This window comes from Mizuhopecten yessoensis, unplaced genomic scaffold (genome assembly GCF_002113885.1).
Source record: "Mizuhopecten yessoensis strain PY_sf001 unplaced genomic scaffold, ASM211388v2 scaffold2751, whole genome shotgun sequence".
NCBI classification, from domain to species: Eukaryota; Metazoa; Mollusca; class Bivalvia; order Pectinida; family Pectinidae; genus Mizuhopecten; species Mizuhopecten yessoensis.
In genome coordinates, this window is record NW_018404701.1 from 160488 (window position 1) to 187648 (window position 27161).

The 27161-nt window shown below is 35.6% G+C and overlaps 1 protein-coding gene across 7 annotated transcripts in view; it reads left to right on the forward strand.

Annotated features, from left to right (window-relative positions):
• Positions 1-27161, forward strand: part of LOC110446520 (guanine nucleotide exchange factor DBS-like) — a 124980-nt gene that overhangs the window by 30285 nt on the left and 67534 nt on the right. For 4 of the 7 annotated variants that reach the window (XM_021491712.1, XM_021491706.1, XM_021491707.1 and 1 more), the window contains exons 2-3: positions 23806-23895; positions 26953-27067. In XM_021491712.1, coding sequence (XP_021347387.1) covers positions 23820-23895; positions 26953-27067 — 191 coding nt within the window. In that variant the 5' untranslated portion in view covers positions 23806-23819. Of the gene's footprint in view, positions 1-9261; positions 9386-17544; positions 17601-23805; positions 23896-26952; positions 27068-27129; positions 27150-27161 lie in introns of those variants that run through there. The other 3 variants (XM_021491711.1, XM_021491710.1, XM_021491713.1) reach the window with 3 other exon arrangements.

The following is a 27161-nucleotide window of genomic DNA, read 5'->3' on the forward strand; positions in this document are numbered from 1 at the left end:
TCATCACATAGACATAATTTACATAACAGACCTCATCACATAGACCTAATTTGCATAACAGACCTCATCACATAAACCAATTTGCATAACAGACCTCATCACATAAACCTAACTTACATAACAGACCTCATCACTTAGACCTAATTTGCATAACAGACATCATCACATAGACCTAATTTGCATAACAGACTTAATCACATAGACATAATTTACATAACAGACCTCATCACATAGACCTAATTTACATAACAGACCTCATCACATAGACATAATTTACATGACAGACCTAATCACATAGACCAAATTTGCATAACATACCTCATCACATAAACTAATTTGCATAACAGACCTCATCACATAGACCTAACTAACATAACAGACCTCATCACTTAGACCTCATTTGCATAACAGACCTCATCACATAGACATAATTTACATAACATACCTCATCACTTAGACCTAATTTGCATAACAGACCTCATCACATAGTCCTAATTTGCATAACAGTCCTCATCACATAGACTTAATTTACGTAACAGACCTCATCACTTAGACCTAATTGGCATAACAGACCTCATCCCATAAACCAGCTGGTAATAACAGCCCTCATCCCATAGACAAGCTGGTAATAACAGCCCTCATCCCATAGACCTATTTGCATAACAGACCACATCACTTAGACCTAATTGGCATAACAGACCTCAGCACATAGACCTAATTTGCATAAAAGACCTCATCGCATAAACTAATTTGAATAACATACCTAATCACATAGACCAAATTTGCATAACCTACCTCATCACATAAACTAATTTGCATAACAGACTGCATCACTTAGACATAACTTACATAACAGACCTGATCACTTATATAGACCTAATTTGCATAGCAGACTTCATCACATAGACCAGCTGGGAATAACAGACCTCATCGCTTAGACCTAATTTGCAGAACAGACATCATCACATAGACCTAATTTACATAGCAGACCTCATCACATTGACCAGCTGGTAATAAACAGACCTCATCACTTAGACCTCATTTGCATAACAGACATATCACATAGACCTAACTAACATAACAGACCTCATCGCTTAGACCTAATTTGCATAACAGTCCTCATCACATAGACCTTCTGGTAATAACAGACTTCATCACATAGACCTCATTTGCATATCAGACCTCATCACATATACCTAATTTGCATAAAAGACCTCATCGCATAAACTAATTCGCATAACAGACCTCATCGCATAAACTAATTTGAATAACATACCTAATCACATAGACCAAATTTGCATAACAGACATATCACATAGACCTAATTTACATAACACACCTCATCACTTAGACCTCATTTGGATAACAGACCTCATCCCATAAACCAGCTGGTAATAACATCCCCCACACCATAAACCAGCTGCTAATAACAGCACTCATCACATAGACCGGCTGGTAATAACAGACTTCATCACATAGACATAATTTACTGGTAATAACAGACCTAATCACATAAACCAATTTGCATAACAGACATATCACATAGACCTAATTTGAATAACATACCTAATCACATAGACCAGCTGGTAAGAACAGACCGCATCACATAGACCAGCTTGTAATAACAGACCTCAGCACATAGACCTAATTTGAATAACATACCTCATCACTTAGACCTCATTTGGATAACAGACCTCATCGCATAAACCTAACTTACATAACAGACCTCATCGCATAAACCTAACTTACATAACAGACCTGATCACTTATATAGACCTAATTTGCAGAACAGACCTCATCACAAAGACCTAAATAACAGACCTCATCACTCATATAGACCTAATTTGCAGAACAGACCTCATCACATAGCCCTAATTTGCATAACAGGCCTCATCACATAGACAAAATTTACATAACAGACCACATCACATAGACCTAATTTACATAACACACCTCATCACTTAGACCTAATTTGCATAACAGACCTCATCACATAAACCAATTTGCATAACAGACCTCATCACATAAACCTAACTTACATAACAGACCTCATCACTTATATAGACCTAATTTGCATAACAGACCTCATCGCATAAACTAATTTGCATAACATACCTCATCACATAGACCTAATTTGCATAACAGACCTCATCACATAGACCTAATTTCAAAGTTAATTTCAAATTTAATATCTTCATTAAAGTCAATATTTGAAGAAAAAAAACCCCAAAAACATACAAACAATGAAATCTTTTGTAATTATTTTGATACCAATCAACTGTGAAATATTGAAACAGAGTTCCATCTTGGCACCCAATCTTATCCCTGTTGTGGATCTCAGCCGAGTCGTGATCTGGCAAACAGGCGCCACCTTTAGTCGATGAGATGTCTCTGCATCATATGTGAATCATCATTCCAGCTTTTGTTTTTTCGATTATGGTCCATTATAAGCAGACAGTTAAATATCATGGATGGGATATTAACTATACATGTATAAAGAATCTCCTCTTTTTTGTGTTATTGTATACAATCATCTTTGTATTGTTTGTTTCATTTTATGTTTGCTTAGAAATTTTAAACCAAGCTAAGGGCATAATTTTTATCTGTTTTGAAGATTGCATCATGATTTGATATTCATTTAAAAAATTCAAAGTCTGTGAAATTATACACAAAAGACATTTTTTGTGTACTTTGCAGACTTTGCAAGTGGCGCCATCTTCGGTAAATCTATGCTGTAGGAAGCCTATGTCAGGAATATGTAATTTTTGAGTATAGATATCGAGTTCAGTCAATGTCAGAAGTGTATGTTGTGAAAGCCATGTTTCTGGAAAATTGTCAGTTTTATGTTGTAGTTATTCAAACATATTACAGTCATTGGGCCACACTGTACATGTATGTCTGCTCTCCGCTTACTTAGGATCCCTTATTAGGATCATACAAAATATGATGGATTCGATATGCATACAATTGTTATACCCTGCCAGATAAAGCAGATGGCGGGAAAATATATATACAGGTTCCATCTGTCCATTCATCCATCAATTTTCCTGTAAAAAACTTCTTCTGAAGACCATAAAGGCCAAGAGTCATGATATTGGTTGGAAGCTTCCTGGTGGTTGGAGCCGATCTCAAAATCATTCAAGACAACTTTACAAATCTTTCTATTACATTGCTTTTTTTATCAGGGCATAAACATTTCTATATTTTCCTGTTTCCAAAGAAAAAAATAGCCAGAAACCTGAAAGTATTTTTTTCTGGAGGATATCTCAAAAACTTAACAAAACTTTCCATTATCAATTTATTTGTATTTTATGTCTTATAAGTGCCTTTTACTATTAGGAATTTTACATTGTCAAATTTTTCTTGTTGCCATGGAAACAATTGGACAAGAAATGCAAAATTCATTGTTTCGGGAACATATCTCAAAAACTATTCAAGAAAACTTCACCAAACTTTCTTTTTAAATCAATCCAGTTTTCTAGTAGATCTTTTAACTAGAAGGGTATATCCATTTTCCATTTTTGTCTTGCTAACATGGAAACATTTATTAAATGAAAATATCTTGTTGCTCACTGAGTGAAGCGACGGCAGTTTTTTAATTCATACTGAATACCTGCTTATGCCGATATGCTGTGTGATAAAGCAGTGTTTGAGTGTTTCTTTATTCTTATACTGCTTACATTATGTATTTGATAAGTTATTTGATCTATGATGCAGCAGGTTTTTGCAGCCGCTGAATATTGCTGTTTTATTTAAGTCGGGTAATCATGCAGTATTTTCTATGTGAATTAATATAAGCTTTCATCTTCAGTAAGCGTTGAAGATAAAGATGGAATATAACTTCAAATGCAAACAAAAAATGACAGAGGTGAATCTCTATAGATAATTTACCCTATATATTTGCATCAAAATCTGTGGCAGTTATTTTATGGTCTTCTATATATATGCTGTACATGGGAATTTCCTACTGTCTGAGAATTTGTAGCAGTTTCAAAACAGGACTTTTACAGAAAGTGTTGGGTTCGACCAAAGACATATACTGACAGATGACGTTTGTCAACTCTGGTTGTATGGGCTTGGCTGTAAGGTGTGAGGTATGTGGACTTAGCCTGGCAATGACAGGGAGAACGCCCCCCTGGGACCCGGTGTAGGCTGTCTTCATCTTCTGGTTCTCCTTCAGGGGCCAAAGGAGCGTAAATTGAGCTGTGGCATGTCTGTCTTACTATAGAACTTCACCACTGTCATTATATTGTGAAATAGTTCTTAAATACCATTTTCAAAAGAAGCATTCACTTATTTACCCCTGAGGACACATTTGAACTCTTCCAATTCAAAGGTTGGAATAGTTCATTTTGAAATTTCAGGGGTCAATGAATTAAATAAAAATCATATGTTGCTATGCATTTTACAGAATTATAGTTGTTTTAAGTTTGAATATGTGTTTAGAGATAGAAATGATTTTTTTTTTTAGAAAAACTGCCAAGGGTTAAAATTAAGCCCTTTAATTCACATTACAAAGCTTACATTTTTCCAATGATGCCATGGTGCAGATATTGAAAATGCAGAGATGACATCATGTTGCAGCAAGATTTTATGCCATTTTTGTCTCGCTGCCACGAAGTAGCAGAAGCGAGACTAAGGTGTTGGTTCTCCGGCAGCGCCATCAACATTAATTTTTTGCGTTTAAGTTGGTTTCACTGACAGTATATGTGCTAGACCAACCAAACTTGGACCAAAGATGCCTCTTAGGTAGTACATGTCAACCCATGCATCAAATGCTGGATGCGGCCTACCTTTCATGGTCCATTGACTTTGTCAGCATCTCCATCAACATTTAGTTTTTGTGCTTAAGTTAGTTTCTCTGAAACTATGATAAGTGCAAGACCAACCAAACTTGACATCTGCATTGATGGTCAAAGCGGGGCACCGGCGAGACATATCAATCCAGATGGCTAATGTTACATCTTGATTTAAGAATTTGATAAGCAAATTATAAGAAAATACCTCTTCTCTATAGATTATGTAGGATAGAAATCAGTCCCACCTTCTGGTACATCATTTGAGTTTAAAAATTTAATTAGCAAGCCTCGTTTTTTTTTGCCTCAAATTCTGTACCTTTAGGCGGGATTATTTATCACTGTTAAAAGGTATAGCAAGATATTTCTGCAGGGATGATACTTTTTCGCGATTTCACGGGTCAATAACATGATCGTAAAGATGTGATCCGTAGAATAATACGACAAGCCTAAAAATGAGCCATGATGATAAACTTTGTAACCGTAATTTCGTGATGAAATAGCAAGTATGTGGTTGCAACATGTCGTTTTCATCAGAGTAATACAAGATGTTTGAAAAAAAGATTACATCACAAATGTAAAAGTTTTGTTAAGATTTGTTTAACAAAATACTCATTATGTGGTAATAATGTACATGTGTATATATATATTTGCCTATTGGACACTTTATATATGCGAAATATACAGATTTACTGTACTTTTCCTGTGAAAAATTGGAAAGTACTGAAAAAAATCCTTAAGTTGCTGAGTCAGGTCAGGGTGTACATATGCGTGCTGTGTGGTTGGTATTTTTCATTATTAAATGGACTGCTGTTGCTAGTGAGAATTGATACGAAATTCAGAGATCTGGCCGGATATAGGTGCCAAAGCTTTTTTAAATGGATTTGAAGGAAAATAAATGCCTTGGGGGGGAAATTCACTTGAAACAACTTTTATTGGACGAGTTCTCTGCTCATATAACCACTTGTAGTTGCATGTATTCAAGAGGCAGACGATCGACGTCTGCAATATCAGCAGAGGTGGAAAATTAATGTCCGTCTTGAAAGGAAATGTGTTTGAAATTGAAACAAATTTCACTGTATATGTGTGAAAAGCATGTCTAGATAATTGCGCTATGTCCTGAAGACATGGCGAACAATAAAAAATTAGAAATACGTTTCAATCCCTAATAGCTATATATGGCACTGTCTTGTGTCTGATCCCATGTCAAGCTAGCGATCGAGAGAGGTATCCGTGTGGTATGTACAATGATCTGTCTGGAACTACTACATTTAAGGGTGCGAAAAAAATTTGATTTCAATCAAATTTAATGGCTAGCAATGTCCCCGTTCCATTTTGACAGCAAATGGAGCTAAGGACATACGTGAAGTCTAACAAAAGGTCGCAGTGACCTTCGTTTGATATATTGGTGTAGTGCTCCTGAAGACATATCTGCATATAAAGTGTGATGACTGAAATTTTTAGTAAAAGAGTAATGGATTGGAAAGTCTAACCAACATATCATTTGGACAGATGAATGGACGGACGGACGTACCGACAGACAGATAGATTGACGGACTGATGGAAAAGTGAAACACCAAATGCGTTCTCCACTGTTGCGGGGGTAAATCTTTCACCACTAAATCATCCTAGATATGAATTTATAAAAAGTCTTACTGAAGTGAACCGGCTGTATCATTAGATGCATGTTAGTGATTCTAATATATACATTCTGTGTTAGAGTTATCTCCCTTAAGAAGTTTTTATCATCTTCATCTTATTGTGATAATAAAGAATAGTTATATGTGTATGAATACCAATATTAATGTATGTAGATTATTAGTGTGGAACTCTCTTTGAAAGGAGATACAAAGTTACAGCGAAGGTTGCACATGTCCTTAAGGTAGTTCCACTGTTGTTGGCCTGGATGCAAATGTGCATGGGTTTTATTATTAGAGAAAACCAGAGATACTCAGAGAAAAATTCCATGTGGTTGGGCTGGAACCTTTTCACATCCGATTGGGGAGTCAAAGCCTGGTCATTTTGGTGTAAGGAGAGTGGCACTATCCACTGCGCCACCCGACCAACCTAATCTTACTGATGATAGTCATGACAGTGAAACAATTGTTCCTTGTTGGTGGGCTTTAAGACATCATAAAGAGAAACGGATTGTTTCTGGTTAGACTGTTCCGCGTAATTATACTCTCAAGGGATATCGGTGATGTAAGTTTCTAGTCAGTATTAACAGTAAGGATTACTCCACTTCTTTACGACGATGTTATTGTTTCGGCGACCGTTATCCTGCCGATTGTCAGTGATTATATATATAGTCTGCATTTTTCATGAGAGATAACTGTCTGCATAAGCAATAGAAAAACCAATGACTCAAGAATCGCGGAGACAATTATTACAAAAACGGTAGGTTGGTGGAAATGGGTTGCGAGTGTTTGTTTTATTGGCAGACATAAATAATCTGTCGTTGAATAACTTTGGCAACTTCTAATAGAAGGGAATCTAATGAATAATTTAAATCCAATCGTTAATCATGGGTTTGTGATAAAGCCTCTTCAAAAGCCATACAGATCACAGGAAAATGAAAAAACAAAAAATGCAAAAGATAAAAATTACTGAATAAAGTTGGAGCGTCAGGATGATGAATACAAAATGCATAATCAAAGGAGCTGGCATCCTTTATAGCTAAAATCAATATTGTACAGATTTGTGTAAAAATTTTCAAATTTCTTTTAATCATTTTTTTTCCCCTCAAGATATTAACAATGCTTTAAAGGCAGCACCATATCATGTTGATGTTATTTGCAAACTGGTGATAACTGGGTGTATTTTTAAGCACTTACTACTTACTAGTACGTGACCCATGTTACAATTGGTGTCAGCTGTCGTGTATATTACGATGACACATTAATGCACATGTGATAAGTAATTACAGACAAACGTACACATGACTACGTAACACTACGCAAGATCACAAGTACCCTACTCAAACTCGGTAGACTTTATAGGCAACTCTATAGTAAAATAAACTTCAAAATCGTATAGATATACATGTACCCCACAAACATACATGTATTGAATAATGTACAATACTTCATTTCAGGTCACAAAATGTGCGGGTCTTTTTTCCAGTTTCATTGATATAACGTTAGCTTTGTATCATGATCAGGACCCCAACATTGAAAACATGATATTTTTTAAGCGAATCTTTCAAATTTGACGTTTTCAATTTCTCTCAATTTTTTTATTTTCTGCAAAATGAAATCAACAAAAATATAATGATGATCCTATTTCATGAGTTTTAATGCTATGAACAAAATTAAAGGTAAAAGTTCGATCCAGGAGTAGAGCCAACGCCGTTATTGTAGTTTAGGTTCGGTAGGTTCCGTTATCCCTTGCCTGGATACCAACCAGTATGCAGGGCGATTGAAGAATAGGAAAATAAGTGTAGGAGTCAATCGCAACAAGCTCAGGATAAGTTGAATCTTATTTATTGGGTATGTCTACCGGTTTCGCCCGAACAGTGGGCTTCTTCAGGACGATTTGATAACAAAATATGTCCCCTGAAGTACTAAAATTCTGGGCACATCTATATTGTGTATAGTGACGTAATACAGGTAACGTAACGTGATATCTATTCATAACGTTCTAGAAAGTTCCATCACGGTTATTATTAGTAGATGAGCATCTGAAATACTATCAATGTACATACAATTCATTGACTATTAAAAGGTAAAAGTTGATTTTTGGAACTTTACGGAAGTTTAAAACAGGAAGTAGGGCTAAGATCCAGATAAGGGAATGGAAATTTCACGCCTATATTTTCTTCTGATTTCATGATGAAATTCATTTTGAATTCATTGGCCCATTTTTGTTTAACCTACATTTGTAAATATTTCAATATATTCTTGTTTACTGTTCGGTGAACCGGCTGGTGACTTAAATTTCTTATACACCTAATATTTTCAGTGTTGAATGTCTCGATACGTGTATCTCAATATTTCCATTATATTACAGCATGACCTCCCTTAAGGGTATTTAATTGGTCCTCAGGTACAAAATTTCCAGGTGTATAAATATACGTTCGGGTAGAATCATGTGACGAGAAGTATGTCAGCTGATGTCTTAATGACGGGGACTTGACAAATATAGACTAATACAGGGATTTATAGGGGAATGGCCTTATAAGTCATAACTTGTATAGGGTGTATATATTGTATAGAAGTGGAAGTTTAATTCATGTCAAGCATTTTGATGACAGAGATTTATATATAGGTTGTACATTTCAACACGTATGTACATATATATATATATATATATATATGGGGCAAAGAAGTAATTCCAACAGTGTGGACAAGTTTAGGTTGTCAAATTTTCAGAGCAATCCGCTCCTTTTTCAAGACACAGTGAAACAGAATTTTATATATATATATATATATATATATATATATGTTGTTGATATAACCAACACATATATATTAAAAATGGTTGTAGAAGACCTTTATTCTGAGGATGTTGTAATTATTGAAAGAGGGAGATGATTCTGTTTTGAGGAAAACTTGTTAAAAAGTTCACCATGCTGAGTGAAGAGTATAAAGGTATGTACATGGCAATTTATGAATTCTAGAGTAAATTAATTTATCGTGATCGGTGTGTACTGGGTATATATATACCCCAGGTATTCAGATGTAGGTACATTTCTGAAGGTTTCTGTTCAAATTGAGTTTGGTTGTGTTTAAATCGTGACACAGAGTTTACACTACCTGTATGTATATACTATCTGTTATAAGTACATGTATATTAAATCCTACAGGTATACATACATTTATGTATTTACAAGGTAGAGTCTTATGTATGTATACCTGGCCTGTATATACTTGCAACTTCCTGCCTAAAGTGGCCTTGATGTTTTGACTTACAGTATTTGTACTATATCCTACTGGTTTTTGAAAAAAATATTGTTACATATTAAAATATCATACATGTAAATTTCAATTGGTTACATGTTTTCATTTATTATTTGAATGGGATCAACTGTTTTACATTGGTAGTGGGGAATTCTTCAATCGAGATTTAATCGGGCTCCTTAAAAGTTCCTAGTGAATTGTGAAAAATGCAAAATAAAAAACATAAATAAAGGAAATTCCTTAACATATCTTAAGATATTACCAAATGTGATGTTCCCCCCTTTCAGTCACTTGGGGAGAAACCCTTGATGTCCCCTTTCCCCAACCCACTTCCTCCATTCCCTACCCAATCCCTAACCCCCCCCCCCCTTTCCCCCTTCGCACTGTGTTTCCATGAGATTTCTTTTCCTGATATCACCCAATACATGCTGTACCCTATACCTATATGTGTGTAGTATGTATTAAGGTGTAATGTTTGTCTGTTAATTAATTACATTATAATTAAGTCATACTGACCTGATTTCAGCATGTACGACGCATAAATTATAGCTTCACATCGGACGTTTGCATGCATACATTATATTGAGGTGGTTCTTTAAGCTGTAGTTTGTTTGCACTTGGGACTCCGTTAAATACGATCATGTAGATATATATATTTCTCATGAGGTTCATACTGTAATCACAATGATACAGTGATGTTTTCCATGTGCATATACACAGATTCACAGATGGATGTCTTTTATATGCAAATATCTGCATGTTTATTTATTACAGTTTATAAAAACCTTAGAGATGACCTTTTCATGTCTGTATTTGATTTTTTTTTATCTAATGTACTTGATGAATTCACTTGCTGTTACAGCACATATTATAAACATCTGTCCTAATACATATACTGGTCATAATTTAGGAGAGCTGTCATCAGAAAAAATCTGTCATCCATATATACAACCTCTCATTGAAGACCACCTATCATGAGAGACCACCTGTCACTATATAGACCACCTGTCTAGAGAGACCACCTGTCACTATATAGACCACCTGTCACTATATATACCACTTGTATAGAGAGACCACCTGTCACTATATTAACCACCTGTATAGAGAGACCACTGGTCACTATATAGACCACCTGTATAGAGAGACCACTGGTCACTATATAGACCACCTGTATAGAGAGACCACTGGTCACTATATAGACCACCTGTCTAGAGAAACAACCTGTCACTATATACAACCTGTCTAGAGAGACCACTGATCACTATATACCACCTGTCTAAAGAGACCATCTGTCACTATATACTACCTGTATAGAGAGACCACCGGTCACTATATACCACCTGTCTAGAGAGGACACCGATCATGAGAGAACACCTGTCATGATAGACCACCTTTCATGATAGAGAACCTGTCATTATAGACTACCTGTCTATAGAGACAATTTTTTTTAGAAAGATCACCTATCATGAAAGACCATATGTCTAGAGAGACCACCTGTCATTAAAAACTACCTGTCTAGAGAGACCACTGGTTGCTATATACCGCCTGTCATGAAAGACCACTGGTCACTATATACCACCTGTCATGAATGACCACCAGTCACTATATATTTAGACCACCTGTTTAGAGAGACCACCGGTCACTATATACCACCTGTCTAGAGAGGCCACCGGTCACTATATACCACATATCTAGACCGACCACCGATCATGAGAGAACACCTGTCATGATAGACCACCTTTCATAATAGAGAACCTGTCATTATAGACTATCTGTCACTAGAGACAACTTGTTAAGAAAGGTCACCTATCATGAAAGACCATGTGTCTAGAGAGACCACCTGTCATTAAAAACTACCTGTCTAGAGAGACCACCTGTCATGAAAAACTACCTGTCTAGAGAGACCATCTGTCATGAAAAACTACCTGTCTAGAGAGACCACCTGTCATTAAAAATTACCTGTCTAGAGAGACCACCTGTCATTAAAAACTACCTGTCTAGAGAGACCACCTGTCATTAAAAAATTACCTGTCTAGATAGACCACCTGTCATTAAAAACTACCTGTCTAGATAAACCACATGTAATGAGAAACCACTGCTCATGAAAGTCCGCCTGTCATTACAGACTGCTTATATGAACAGAGCAGTGACTATTCATAGAAACAATCTGTTATCATGACAACCTGTCACTAGAGCCCTCCTGTCTAGACAGACCACCTATAATGAGGGACCACCTGTCATTAAAGACTAGAGTGAGGGGGCCCACAGTCCTAAATAAATGCCAACTGAAGAGGATAGGTGAGGTGAGGTGAGGGGGCCCTGCAGAAGCATATAGGTCTACTTCCATTTCGGTTGTTAAGGGGACAATGGAAGAAACCAAAACTGACCTGCTGACCCCATTTGAAACATTTGAGGTGGAAGTACTACTACCGTATTTGACCGCAAATAAGCCCCCACCCCTAGTGAAAAAAAAATGGACCAAAAAAAGGAAGGGGGCTTAATTGCAATTATCCCTCCTGTTTAAAAATGTCCACCATCTTGGATATACCACTGTTTTGATCTATGACCTCACTACAATATAAATCATGCACATTGTAATTAAAGTTGTTCATGTTGTAAAAATATCAACAAACAGACAGAAAAATTGATCACAGTCACCTCAAGTTGATTAGTTGATGGTACGCGGTGCTGTTGTTTTTCTAACCCAATTTTCTCTTACCAATTGGTCTCGATACTTCAAGTTATCAAACATGATATTGTATAATTACAAGGGAAGTACTAAAAAACTCTTTTGTCAATTTTTTTTATACAATGTACATGTATATATATTTATAGATACAGTACATTGAGTCTATCATAAACTATTTCGCTACATTATGTAATTTCTTGTCTCCGTTATTCCAGGCTGTTTATAACATAAACATGTAGATTAATGTCGCTGACACCGAAATGTGTCGTAAATTCCGGAATACTTGCATATATATTTAGCATTATTATACTCGATAAGGGTTGTACGTCTGTGGCGATGTGTGATTTAGTTTTATCCGATACAAACTTTCACAAAATATCTGTTTTTTCTATTCCGAGTACACAAATCTAGTCGTATCCAAATGGATTAGTATCGGAAATACATTAATCTTGGTTCTCCCCAATTAAAGCATGCCTCTTCCCTAAGATATTGCCATTAAATTCGAAAGAAATTCTATGTAAAGAATGAAATATGTTTGTTTGAAAAACGCTCATGTCAGTTATTTTGGTCGTAAAACAGTTCATATTGATATCAAGCACAAGGATATGTACTGTGATTAATGGCCGACCTGTTATAGTGTGTGTCACTTTTAAAACCTGTAGTAATTACTAGTGAATGAATGTCACTGTTATTGTGTATTTCTCTCACTTTGTACTGCTGCAAGTTAACCCATTCACCCCTGATGACACATTTGAGCTCTTCCAATTCAAAGGTTGGAATAGTTCATTATGAAATTCCAGGGGTGAATGAGTTAAGGACACATGTTCCACTGTTAAGGCATCACACTGGAGAGTTCCACTGTAGTTTTTGTCTCGCCGCCACGAAGTAGCGGAAGCAAGACTAAGGTGTTGCTCTTCAGGCGACAGCTGCGGGGTCGAAGCATTAATCATTTGCGTTTAACTTAGTTAGTTTCACTGAAAGTATAAGTGCTAGACCAACCAAACTTGGACCATAGATGCATCTTAAGTAGTACATCTCAACCCATGCATCAAATGCTGGATGTGGCCTTGTATCATTCATGTTCCATTGAGTTTTTCAGCATCTTCATCAACATTTTGCATTAAGTTAGTTTCTCTGATATGTGCATTAATGGTCAAAGCAGGACACAGGCGAGACATATCAATCCGAAAGGCCTGTTTCATATATATTACATAAGTTAACTCCCCTTGGTTTTGTCTTGGCTATATAACTGTAGTCGGAGTGGGCCAGGGCCACATACCACATGACCAACCCAATTTATTGTTCCAGTGATAAATTAATAAAAAGTCATATTTTAACAATGACTTGGGGGAGTTTTATAGAGACTTATAATAACAGCTGAATACTGTTTTAAATGCTTACCATTGACATTTTGATCGTATCACTTGGTTTTAAAGTGGGTTTTAAAAAAGTATATTTCAGCACAAAATCCATGATTGAGTATGAGAATAGTTTCATGAATACGGGCCCAGAGCTCGAATCCTGGTATGGCCTCATTTTCATTATACTTTTGTTGATTTTTTTCCCCTTATATGTCATCTCGATTATTTTCTTTCATAAAAATTCTTCAGGATTTTTGTTTCTTTTCAGATACAATATACTAAAGCTATTCTCTTGCTGGTTCAATTCATTGGTAAATTTTTTTGCATTCATACGGTGGTCCTAAATAAATCACTCCCATTCGGGCATTCCATGATTTACAGGAAAGGATTCGAGACTTTTCTTACGATAAAATTTCCCCAGTAATCCAGTTTTCTCACGATCTAGCCACTTTCGATCGGAATGAAAGTGGCTCATGGGATTACCGATGCATATAGATCGTAGGTACCTGAATGTATACATTTTCACACTGGATACAGAGGCTGGAGTGTGTATTGATTGTCGGTCGGATCGTACAGTAAGGGAAGATATACATTACACATGGAGGACTTGGTTAGATATTAATCTTACAGCTATTAACATAAAACATTGTCTGCTATATCTCCATCAACAGAGGCTGCGGAACATGGTGACACTTTTCCCGTATTACGATGTAAAGCAGCGGATACATTTGATTACGTCGACTCAATTGACACTTCCAGAAACGTGAATGATCTGATTTTCAGTCTATTAATTCAAAAGCATAATCATCTTGACTGTCACTGATGGTATGACTACTGGGAAATCTGCGTACAGATCCTGTACTCATTCAATCTAACACTGAGAGAAAACCTTTATTTTAATATATGAGGGTATAGAAGATTGTGTTATGAAATACAAAAACAAAAATGTCATCCATTGCAAAAATTTCAAACATAAAATTGATAAACTTTTAGGATATTATACATCCTCCTAAGATCTCAACATTATCAGAAATTGTGCTTTAATTGTGGCAGTATAAAAGATTATATATTGTAATGTTTTTCATTGGTTTCTATTCTGATTTTCAATATTTTGGTTTCTATTCTGATTTTCAATATTATGAATTGTTATTGGCATGCATTAGCTGCTGTAACCATTTCACCACTAAAGACCATAATGGATTCATCCAGATCAATGCATGGTAGAATCTACTGAAATTATATAGGGGTGAAAGGGTTTAAGTTTAACACTAGTTGTTAGTTACACTTAGGTAGATAGAATTCGAAGAAATCTTGTTGTGGTATAACCTATATATCTAGCTTAACTAAAAAAAATACCAGGAATGATGTGTAAAGTAGCAAATTAAATAACCTGAACCATATCACAAATAGCTGGTATAATGTGCAAGGGAGATAACTCTAACACAAATAAATTGTAAGTAAGGGAGATTACTCTAACACAAAAAAACAGGTATAAAGCACAAGGGAGATAACTCTAAAACTAATAAATTGTAAGTAAGGGACATAACTCTAACACAAATATATTGTAATTAAGGTAGATAACTCTAACACAAAAAACAGGTATAATGTGCAATAGAGCATATATCCCTAACTCTTTAATACAAATGATAAGTAAAATGTGTAATGGGAGGTTGGGGAGATAACTTTGATCCAAACTACATGTTAGATAACAAATTATTCTCAATTCCGCTTTTTACATGACTCTGCTTTTGAAATCATGATAGAAATTTTAGCAGAAATCCATTAACTTCGAAAGTATGTTCTTCGAGGTCCCTGTTTATTAATGGTCACGATGCTGACATGAGGACCCTTTTCTATCTGATTTTTCTTATCAATAGGATATGTAAATATTATAGCACACGGGCATGCAACACATTTTGTTTTTAAGTAAAGTATTACTTCCTCTGTATATTATTAGGTTTGCACTCTGTCTGTCCTTCCTTCAGTTTGAAAAGTTTCAATTGCATAGAAAATAAAACACAGTGAAATGTTGACCTGTCTTAGCTGACACCTGAATATCCTGACATCCAACATAATGCTGTAATTCTATGTCGAATGAAACTTCCCGATAACACCTCTGTATTCTGACATTTTGTCCAATATGACCAATTGTTTGTGTCCCAAAGTCAGGATGTCAGGTTAGACAGGTTTTGCTGATTTTTATTTTTAAATTACTGGTGCTCATTCATCTATAACAAAATATTATTAACCCTTTCACCACTGTAGACCATAATGGACTCGTCCAGATCAATGCATGATATATAGTCTACTAAAGTTACATAGGGGTGAAAGGGTTAAAAGTAAATGATCTGAATGTATTGAAATAACTCTTTTACATAACTGTTGCCTAGCAACCAATTTGAAGGTATTTGTGACGGAAGACATGTTACATTGTCGCGTGGTTTGTTTGTTTGGAGTTTTAAAACAGCTTGCCACAATCAGTATACAACCTTAACTATATATATTACCTTGGAATCCAATACTTCCAGCTGTTACACTAAATTTTCATACAGCCAACAAGTTTACGATATATGTTTCTAGCCTCGATCTGAATCCGTGCAGACATCCGTGTCAACAACCTGTACAATTTACACGGTTTAATTGGCCCAGGTGTTCAAGGTTTTTGTATATGCTGACAGTAATTTGTGGAAAATAATTTATGACTTTCGTATTCTTGAATATTATGATGGTGAGGTTCTGGATATTGTTTACGATTATTTATACAGAGATTATTGAAATTTATGGAGGGACATGATGTTTAAGGTACATATATCATTGGATTTTCCAAAAAGTGCAAGAGGATCTGTTTCCAAATTATGGAATAGATGGATTGATTTGTGTGGTACACATTGTGAGCAATGAAATGTTGTCTTTTGAAACAAACTTTATGAAAACGTGTTCGTATACATTTCAAGTTGTGTGTTGCTTATATTCCACAGAGGTGTTGTATGTATAGTATCAACAATTGGATTTTTTGTCTTCATATATGACCCTAGCTTTTACATGGATGTTATAATACCCAATCAGAAACAAAATTTAAAACACTGACAGGGTTAAGAATACAGAACAATGCATTATGCGTATCACCACTTTGTGGGTATTGGAAAAATAATTTCATTATAACTCTGCTGGAATTTAAAATATATGACAGAAAATGCTGAAAAATTGATGACAATCGTCGACTGTGACAAGGTGTTGAAACATGGCATCGCGAGATAGTGTGTATTGTGCATCTAGAATCAATGTGCCTTTTTGTTGTATCTATATGGCCGCAGGATTTAAGAGCTTCGGAAATTACATATGTATGTGTCTATATAAATTATGCCAGACAGACAGCTGACATCAAATTGTCACAATATGACCATTTGAAAAAGATACCAAACTGTTAACGACTATAAAAAGGGAAAAAAATATGAGGTGATTTTGCTGCATGAAACTATAGTGTGAGTTGTTAAATGTCAGGTTTATGAAATATTGAAGAGAATACTCGTAATTCTACAGGGAAAACCCGGATGTATTTACAAGATCTGAATTTCAGAAATGTTTAATATAATATTTCAATTTGAAGATACAAATGTATAGGACTACAACTAACGTCCTTCGCTGCATTAAGAACCAAGGTCAAGTGTGATTAAAAAAAGGGTTTCAAATTTACTGAAAGCATTAAGCAATGGATAAAGGAGTTTGTGTTAATGTTGGTTGTGTGTTGGGCTAAAGGACAGCATGTGTTTGGCACTGTTAAGACAATTCTGTATCGAGGATGTACCTGGATTTATGGGAGTGAAAGTGAAACTTTTTGGTAACAAAAACCATGCAAGTAAGTTCATTCATCATATTATAAGCTGTCTGTTATTACATATATCCCAAGAAAAAACATATACCGTATTTGACTTAAAAAGGGCACCTGGCATGGTGGCATGGGTAAATGACAATTGCAGATTGGAGCACCTTTACTTTGACATATTTCCCCCCTCAAACTCTACATGTAATGTAGTATAATGTAAAAGGGTAATTTGCACGTGTAGATGACCCTTTAAACTGATTTTTGTGTTGAAACTTTGGTGTTGGCAATTTAGTTCTGATATGTATACATTTGATTTACCTATATTTTATAATTTATCAGAATCTGTAAATAAATAATTATGTGTGGATATTTTCACGCTAATTAATGTACTCGACATGAAAAATATGAAAATTTCAACACCAACAAAAATGTTCACTCAATTTAAAAGAACCTGAGACTGATAAATGAATTTAACCCTTTCACCCCTATGCAACTTTAGTAGACTCTCCCATGCAGTGTTATGGATGAGTCCATTGTGGTCTACAGTGGTGAAAGGGTTAAGGTCTGTTTATCCCACCTTCAATTTCAATAGTGACATTCTAATCATTCTGACAGATTGCATTGGTCGCTATATCAGGTTTCATGTTCCAGGATAGTTTTGTTGTCTTTGAATGTGAACTTAATACAGTGACATTTTGATGACATACTTCAGAAGTGATTTAACTTGACAACTTTCAGAAACTGAAATCCAGACAAAAGAAAAATTGGAATTAAGTATAATTGGTGAATATTCAGTCCTGTGAAATAACCAGCAATACTATCTTCTCTACTGAAGGTGATATATGAGAATAGTGATAATGTTATTACGAAGGAAGAAGAAAGTGTAATTAAGGGAACTGACCATGCAATGGTTGTAAAGGGACATTAGCGAAGGAAACTGGATATGACTAATGAACAGTCCCTGATGGACAGAGTTCAGAGACTCAAAGATTGATAGTCTGTGTAGACGCCTGGAGTAGGTAGCTGTTTGATGGTTGTCCGAAATACCTGTACACATTTTAAAGATGGCTTTTCGGCTGCTCTTGGCAATATTCCAAATTTCAAAAGATCTAAAGCATTAAATTTTTTAGTGCATATTTTTTATACCGTGATATTAATTCTTGTTACCAACCAAAGCACAAACTTAAATGTCAGCACTTCCTATACGGTGACAAAAAATTGAACTGGTTCCGTAGTTCTTCGGAACCATCTCAAAAGTATTTTGAACAGTTGATCTTGATATCATTTAAAATTTATACCTGCAAAGTCCGTCACCTGTATTTGTGAAGGTTCATCTGCAATTAACCTCCATGACCTGCACAGATTGTAGTAGTTTTTAGAATTTCCTTCATTTGCATTGCTTATCCCATCATTGAAAATGTTTAAAAATCACTGTATTTGTCTCTCCGCCACCATGTGGAAGCGAGACTTAGGTGTTGCTTTTCCAGTGACGGTGGCAGCGTCAACATTAAGTTTAGTTTCACTGAAAGTATAAGTGCTAGACCAACCACATTTGGACCATATATAGATGCATCTTAGGTAGTACATCTCAACCCATGCATCAAATGCTGGATTGCGGCCTACCTTTGATATGGTCCATTTACTTTGTCAGAATCTTGCAACATTAAGTTTTTGCGTTTAAGTTAATTTGACTGAAAGTTTAAGTGCTAGACCAACCAAACTTGGACCATAGATGCATCTTAGGTAGTACATCTCAACCCATGCATCAAATGCTGGATGCGGCCTACCTTTGATGGTCCATTGACTTTGTCAGCATCTCTAGGAACATTAAGTTTGTGCGTTTAAGTTAGTTTCTCTGATATCAAAGCGGGGTATAGGCGAGACATATCAATCAGAATGGCTTGTTAAGCTTTAAATGATACTCAGAAAACACATTCTAGTATATATATACTTACAGTTTTGATGATTTTAAAAAGTTTACATACGGCATGAAATGAACATGCAGTTACCGGCATTGACATATCTTTATCAGCATTTTTCAAAACATAATTTTCAGTGACGGATATGAAATTCTCAATTTGCACTGTCAGCTTTTATAAGATTTTGATGGTAAAATGTACACTTAACAAAAATGAACACATTTTCCTAGTGCAAATTTGATGTGGTTTAGTTTAGAACATACTCATGGTTGGGAGACATCCCAGGATTTAGGCAACAGATGTCTTTTAGACTTTGAACATTTAGTTCATGGTATTAAAATGTGCAGATTAATTACTGAAATAAATTATAAGAATTCACTTTGATGTCAATTAATGCAATCTATTTATATATGTAAATATCAAAGTGAATTCTTATGATTTATGTCAGTCACTATAATCTAAACATTATTATATCGTGAACTTTACGCTTGAAGTCTAAATCTATCTGTCATTTACAACTTGTGATGTCCCTTAAACATTATAAATATATGCAAGTTTTTTTTTTTTAATATTTTTTTAAACACAAACGGGTTCGATAATCTTGCTTTTAGCTCACATTTCAAACATCATTTTTATATTAAAAACAACTTTTCCTGGATACCAATAGGCCGAGGGAGATGATATTTGGTCTGTATAGCATGCTGGGATACTGCAAGGCTCCGGGTTATCAAATTTGTTCAAATTAATGACCTTGATGCTTTGTCAAGGTCACATATGTCAGTTGTGTTAATTACCTTCCAACAACTTATTTTAAACAAATATTAGGCCTATAAAGTGATGATACATGTCCAGTAGCAGATTGTTCAAATGAATGACCTTGACCCAATTTTATGGTCACATATGGGTCAAATGCATCAAAGTCTTTGAACAACATCCTTTGAACATGCAAGACTAGGGTCATGCTATTTGACCTTTAGGATGCTGGGATGAAGGGATTTTAACTTGTTCAGATGAATGACAATCTATGTATGACATTGACTGAGTTTCAAGGTCATAGGGATCAAATGTATGGAAACCTATGAACAACTTCCTCTGAAGAACCAAGAGGCTTTAAATGAGTCATGTTTTTCTGCCAAGTTAGATATGACTGTTATTAAGTTTTTAAATGAATTTGATACTTGCATGCTTTGATGGTCACAGCATTGAGTACCCGATGGAAGCATTGTACAGGCCTATTGCCCCTCTTGTTACTTATTTTGCTTAATTGACCAAACTAGCTGAAATTGTGTTGCTGTTTCAAACTCCCCAAATTTCATGTTTAAATTGAAACATATTTAAGCAAAAAAAGTGTCTACTTTTCAACTTAAAATCCCCTTTTTCATGATAAAAGAAATGCGTCTTGACACAAATTTAGAAATAAATGATGGTTGGAGTAAGAAAAATATTAAAATCTCATGAATAATGGAAATTGTAACTATCCTCATATACCATGCTGAATTCTTCATTAAATATTCTTTCTTGGCCAACAAGAGTTATTAGTAATACCGTAGTCGGAAAAACTCATTTCATAATTGCTGTAAAAAACAGTTTATAAATATTAAATATATATATCTGTAAATCAATTTGTCATATCTATTGTCGGTAATTTATTTTACAACTCAAAGTTTTCCAAAGCAGTATTTCCTTCATTCACCAATTATACTTACAATATTCATGAATTGTTTCACTACTACATCACTTCCAAACACAATCAAAACATTCTCTAATGTTGATCTGTAATCATATAAATTATAATATGAGAATTTTCATCAATATTAAATTGACCTTGGAACAATAAACTAACTCTGTAATTGATTGCAGTGTAATAATGTCAAATGTTCAGGATTGTTTAAAATAATTACATTTGTGATATTTCAAGCTTTTGCAAGATTAATGGACAATTTCTATGTGGGTGTGCTCGTTTGACTATAAAACATTGGTTCTTGGTTCTGGGAATAACATTATATATAGCGCTCACACGCTGAGGAGATCTTGTTGATAACGAATGGTCGCAAACACCAATAAAATCATGTTATCCCTGAAAATGTTCAGGTGACGAATGGGAAATGTCAATTGGATTTTAAGAAAAAAATATTGTAATCAACTTAAAGCTAGGAAAACAGCAGATTGCTGGAGAATGCATTTTTGAAACCGTGAATAAATTTTAAAGTGATGACAATTTTAAGGAAGTAACAAAATGTGACAGCTGTGTTGTTACTTAAGAGAAATAGGTATTATACATTTACCTGACAATATTTTGTTAAAATCAATAAATAATTGATTTTTGTTCAGATATGCTGTAGAGAAATGTAGAGTTTAGGTCATCAGAGGGATTTATTGTTAATTAAATATCGTGATTAATTTCACAATCCCCCTGGATCAGTTTGTAGAGACCAGTTTCCCGAAGAAACCTAACACTGGTGTATTGTATCAGAGCAATTTGATGGATTGAATTAAAAGGAAAATATATATGTATATTTATGAAAGTTCAATAAATGTCAAATTACCTTGCACACATTCAGTAAGGTATTTATGTGTATTGTATCTGCGTCTGTCAAATTTATTAGCTATGTACACTTTCTAAAGGACACTTACTGTGTCACACTAGCAGTTACTATGTGTCTGTGAATGCAAATTACCATTTACACTATTTTTAGGACAATTACGTACTGTAGTATTCAAATTGCCATCTAGTCACTTGTAAGGCTGTCTGTCAGATGTAAATATATTAACTCTCTGTAGGACATTTATGACTGTCATTTCCTGTCAAATGAGCTTGTACAGAAATTGTAGGACATTTATTAAAGTTTTCAAAGTCTGTCAAATTTTCATGTACACTCATTTTAAGACATTTACGGTAGTATATATCACATTCGCTATGTCTGTCAGATTACTGTATACACTTTATGGACATTTACCGTAGGTGTTGGAATCTATTGTGTCGGTCATATAAATGTGTGTACCATTTGTAGGATATTTACGGTATTATATCACTTTCACTGTGTCTCAGATTAAAGTTTACACAACTTTATGGACATTTACCATAGGTGTTGGAATCTTGCGTGTGTCATATAAATGTGTGTACCTTTTTTTAGGGCATTAACGGTAGTATATCGCATTCACTGTGTGTCTGTCAGATTAAAGTGTACATAACTTTATAGACATTTACCGTAGGTGTTCGAATCTGTTATCTGTTGTGCCTGTCCTATGTGTACCTTCTGTAGAACATTTACCGTAGGTGTTCGAATCTGTTATCTGTTGTGCCTGTCCTATGTGTACCTTCTGTAGAACATTTACCGTAGGTGTTCGAATCTGTTATCTGTTGTGCCTGTCCTATGTGTACCTTCTGTAGAACATTTACCGTAGGTGTTCGAATCTGTTATCTGTTGTGCCTGTCCTATGTGTACCTTCTGTAGAACATTTACCGTAGGTGTTCGAATCTGTTATCTGTTGTGCCTGTCCTATGTGTACCTTCTGTAGAACATTTACCGTAGGTGTTCGAATCTGTTATCTGTTGTGCCTGTCCTATGTGTACCTTCTGTAGAACATTTACCGTAGGTGTTCGAATCTGTTATCTGTTGTGCCTGTCCTATGTGTACCTTCTGTAGAACATTTACCGTAGGTGTTCGAATCTGTTATCTGTTGTGCCTGTCCTATGTGTACCTTCTGTAGAACATTTACCGTAGGTGTTCGAATCTGTTATCTGTTGTGCCTGTCCTATGTGTACCTTCTGTAGAACATTTACCGTAGGTGTTGGAATCTGTTATCTGTTGTGCCTGTCCTATGTGTACCTTCTGTAGAACATTTACCGTAGGTGTTGGAATCTGTTATCTGTTGTGCCTGTCCTATGTGTACCTTCTGTAGAACATTTACCGTAGGTGTTGGAATCTGTTATCTGTTGTGCCTGTCCTATGTGTACCTTCTGGAGAACATTTACCGTAGGTGTTCGAATATGTTATCTGTTGTGCCTGTCCTATGTGTACCTTCTGGAGAACATTTACCGTAGGTGTTCGAATATGTTATCTGTTGTGCCTGTCCTATGTGTACCTTCTGTAGAACATTTACCGTAGGTGATCCTAAGTCTCTCCCTGTGTATCAGTCAGATTATATTTTATGAATTACCTACACAGCACATCAAATAACGTTTTCAATCTGTAAAAAGCAAGGCCGTTAAATTGACTGATCTCCCATGGGTGTGTGTTGTATAGTAGCTTAGCATGAGTTGTACACATAGTGTATGAATAATTAATTACTGTATGTTTTTATCGGTGTACTTTCAGAATGTGAGGAGACAATGGTGGAAGCCGTTTGCCCCTACAGCGTCCTAGATGTGGCTCAGCTGCTACAGGCCAATTTTGCCTTTGTATCAGGTATGTAGGAGTAACTGGGTAGGGCACGAGGGCCATGTGGGGCCAGAGGGATTTAAAATTTGGTGTAACCCGAGGGGTTAAGATGGAACATGGGGATTTTTGAGAAAGGGTTAAGGGTTATAGTGGCCTAGATGGATGGGAGCTTAAGACTGTGGTGTTGAGTGTTATAGTAGGTTTATGACGAAGTAGATGGTTTGGGTCAAGCTGATTCGATGGATTGACAACATTCATAATGGTAAGATGGAAAAGATTGAATATTATTGGTTGGTTTATGGAGCAGGATTTTGGTAGTAAAGCTGAATTATTAATTAGAGGAACTTGGTTGGATTTCTAGAGTTGGAAAAAATGGGATGTGAATGAGCTTTAATTTACTTATAGGATTATATATAGGGATGTTATAACTCACCCCTTTTCATAGTTTTCGTTGCTGATATATATTGAAAGAGTTTGCTTTTCAAGACCCTGAGTTCAGGGTCAAGGTCACTGGCTATAAATATGAATATTTGTCCTGGCTCTATATCATCTTCATCTTGAAATGAATTTTGATGAAACTTAATTTTCACAGTGTTTAGCAATAAGACAAGTTTACATCTCAGGATCTTGAGTTTTATGTCAATTAAGGTCACTGATATTGAAAAATGAAAAACTACTAATCAAGTTTGGATATGTTCATGTAATGGAGGCATTCATATGTTTCACAATGTCAAAGTTCTTGATTAGGGTGGAAATTGTTGTAAATATAATAAAATATCTTTTACATGTGTACATATAATCTAGCCATGATTGTCAGTAGAGATATTTAAATATATTTGTCACATGCAATATGTGTTCAAATAGACAGTGAAGAAACAGCTGAGATTCTGATGATGAATGTCAATGGTCCAATGTCAAAAACAGCTGAGCAGCTTATGAAGGTCATAGGTCCTAATGTTAAAACGGTTCAAGAGCTGCTGAAAGTAAATGTCAAAGGTCAAATGTAGAAACAGCTGGTAATAAAGTTCATAGGTCAAGTTCACAAATAAAGATTTGCCCCTGTTTTGCATTAAAGCCAGTCACATGACATCTTTTCTATGTGTTTTACTGGTTTCATAGTAAAGAGTAAACATCGGTGACCACCATGTTAAGACTGGACCTAAAGTAACCTGTCTCAAACAATATTTCTCTGTTGAGAATTTATAACACTGTGCTCGAAATAAGTCCTCCCAAGTTACATGATAGTGTTGTGTGATCAATGTACATATCATTCATGTAATGTACATATCAGTCACTCAATTTTCATTTCAATCAGTCATCTTGCAGTAGAACAGACTGGATTTAAATGTCTCATGTACATTATTACATGATAGTGTTGTGTGATCAATTTGCATATCATTCATGAAATGTACTTATCAGTCACTCAATTTTCATTTCAATCAGTCATCTTGCAGTAGAACAGACTGGATTTAAATGTCTCATGTACATTACCCTAACATCATAGTTAAACCATGAACCACTAAAAGTTTGAACCCGGCTTGTGGAGATTTGTCTATTGAGCAATATATATATACCATTAGTGGTGATTAGTGAACTGTTATATGCATCATGCATCATTGGAAATCATGAATATTCAACAAGTATGTATCATGGATATTCAGCAAGTATGACACAATTAAATCAATACTCTTCACAATGTACTGCAACCATCCATCCTGACCTTTTATAATTTATCTTTTAAGGGATCAATTGATTACAGGCTTTTTGTGATCTTGAATTATCTTCCAATTCAAATGTTGGAACAGTTCATTATGAAAGTTCAGGGGTTAATGAGTTAAAGTCATCTATATTTGGCAAGACTCTGATGAGTGTCTTGTGAAACTAACACATGTTGTCTGAGACCAGATGTTTTCAGTGAACACCTACCTGTCTATAGAGAACACTCACATGTCTGCCACCAGTGAACACCTACCTGTCTATAGAGAACACTCACATGTCTGCCACCAGTGAACACCTACCTGTCTATAGAGAACACTCACATGTCTGCCATCAGTGCAGGTCGGCGAAAGACTATAGGCCTGTTATATCCCACTGCATGAATGTAAGAGGCAACTAATGTGGGGGGCCTCCTGCAGAATCAGGGGTAGACTTCTTCCTTGTCTTCCTCTATTTAGGGGACATTGAAGAAATCAGGAACAGACCTACTGTATCTCACAGCATGTGTATCATAAAAGGGGACTAATGTGGAGCCCTGCAGAATGGAGAGTTTCCCTTTGTATCTTATATAAAGGGGACATGGAATAGATGGAAATTGATCTGCTGCCCCCATTGCAACACTTGAGATCTTTTTCGTTTCCTATCTTTCTGTTTCCGGCGGTATCTTCCTCGGCACCCGTCCCCATATGACCCTGGGTGTTGTGTTTCCCTAGGCATCCATCTTCATATGACCCTGGCTGTTGCGAGGACGTTAAACCCCAAACAAACAAGAAAACAAACAAACTGTATCTGTTGTAAACTAAATGTTCTACAGACTCGAGAAAAATACTTGTCATTTTTAGAGGTACTGTACATCAGGTATGTGATATTATATAATTATGACATTCATTAGCAGGTGGCAGTTAATATTGTCAACCTGGGAAAACCTTTGTCACCCGAGGCGAAGCCGAGGGTGACAATGGGTTTTTGAGGGTTGATAATATTCACTTTCATCTGCTAATGAATGTCATATCTATTTTGTTACACCAAAAGTCTTTGTAGCTCAGAAACGGCAGCAAACCTTGATAATGAAATCTTGTTTGTGGATAGTCTGCTGTTTACAATCGCTATGGCAACGGTGCTTGATAAAATTGGCTGTTGCCGTCAAACGTTCTTGTGACCATCACGGTGGGGAAACGAAGCGGGGAACGCACATTTTTCGCGCATGTGATATTTTTCACTGTCTCATGGCAATACCACCCACGCCCCTTAAAACCAATGTATTTTCGGAGGGTGACAGAAATTTTTGTTTAATTTTCTCCCAATTAATCAAATAGCTAGAAATTCACTTGAGGTGTAACAATGATATATATATCTTATGACTTGCAGGTGGGAAGGCGAAAAATGGGGCTCCCATCATGACGTTTCCTGAAAACCCTCAGCAGCCTGATATTACAGACAGTGACTACAAGAAAATAGTTCACTACCTCTCCTGCATACCACCGTAAGTAAAAAAGCAGTTCATTACCTCTCCTGCATACCACCGTAAGTAAAAAAGTAGTTCACTACCTCTCCTGCATACCACCGTAAGTAAAAAA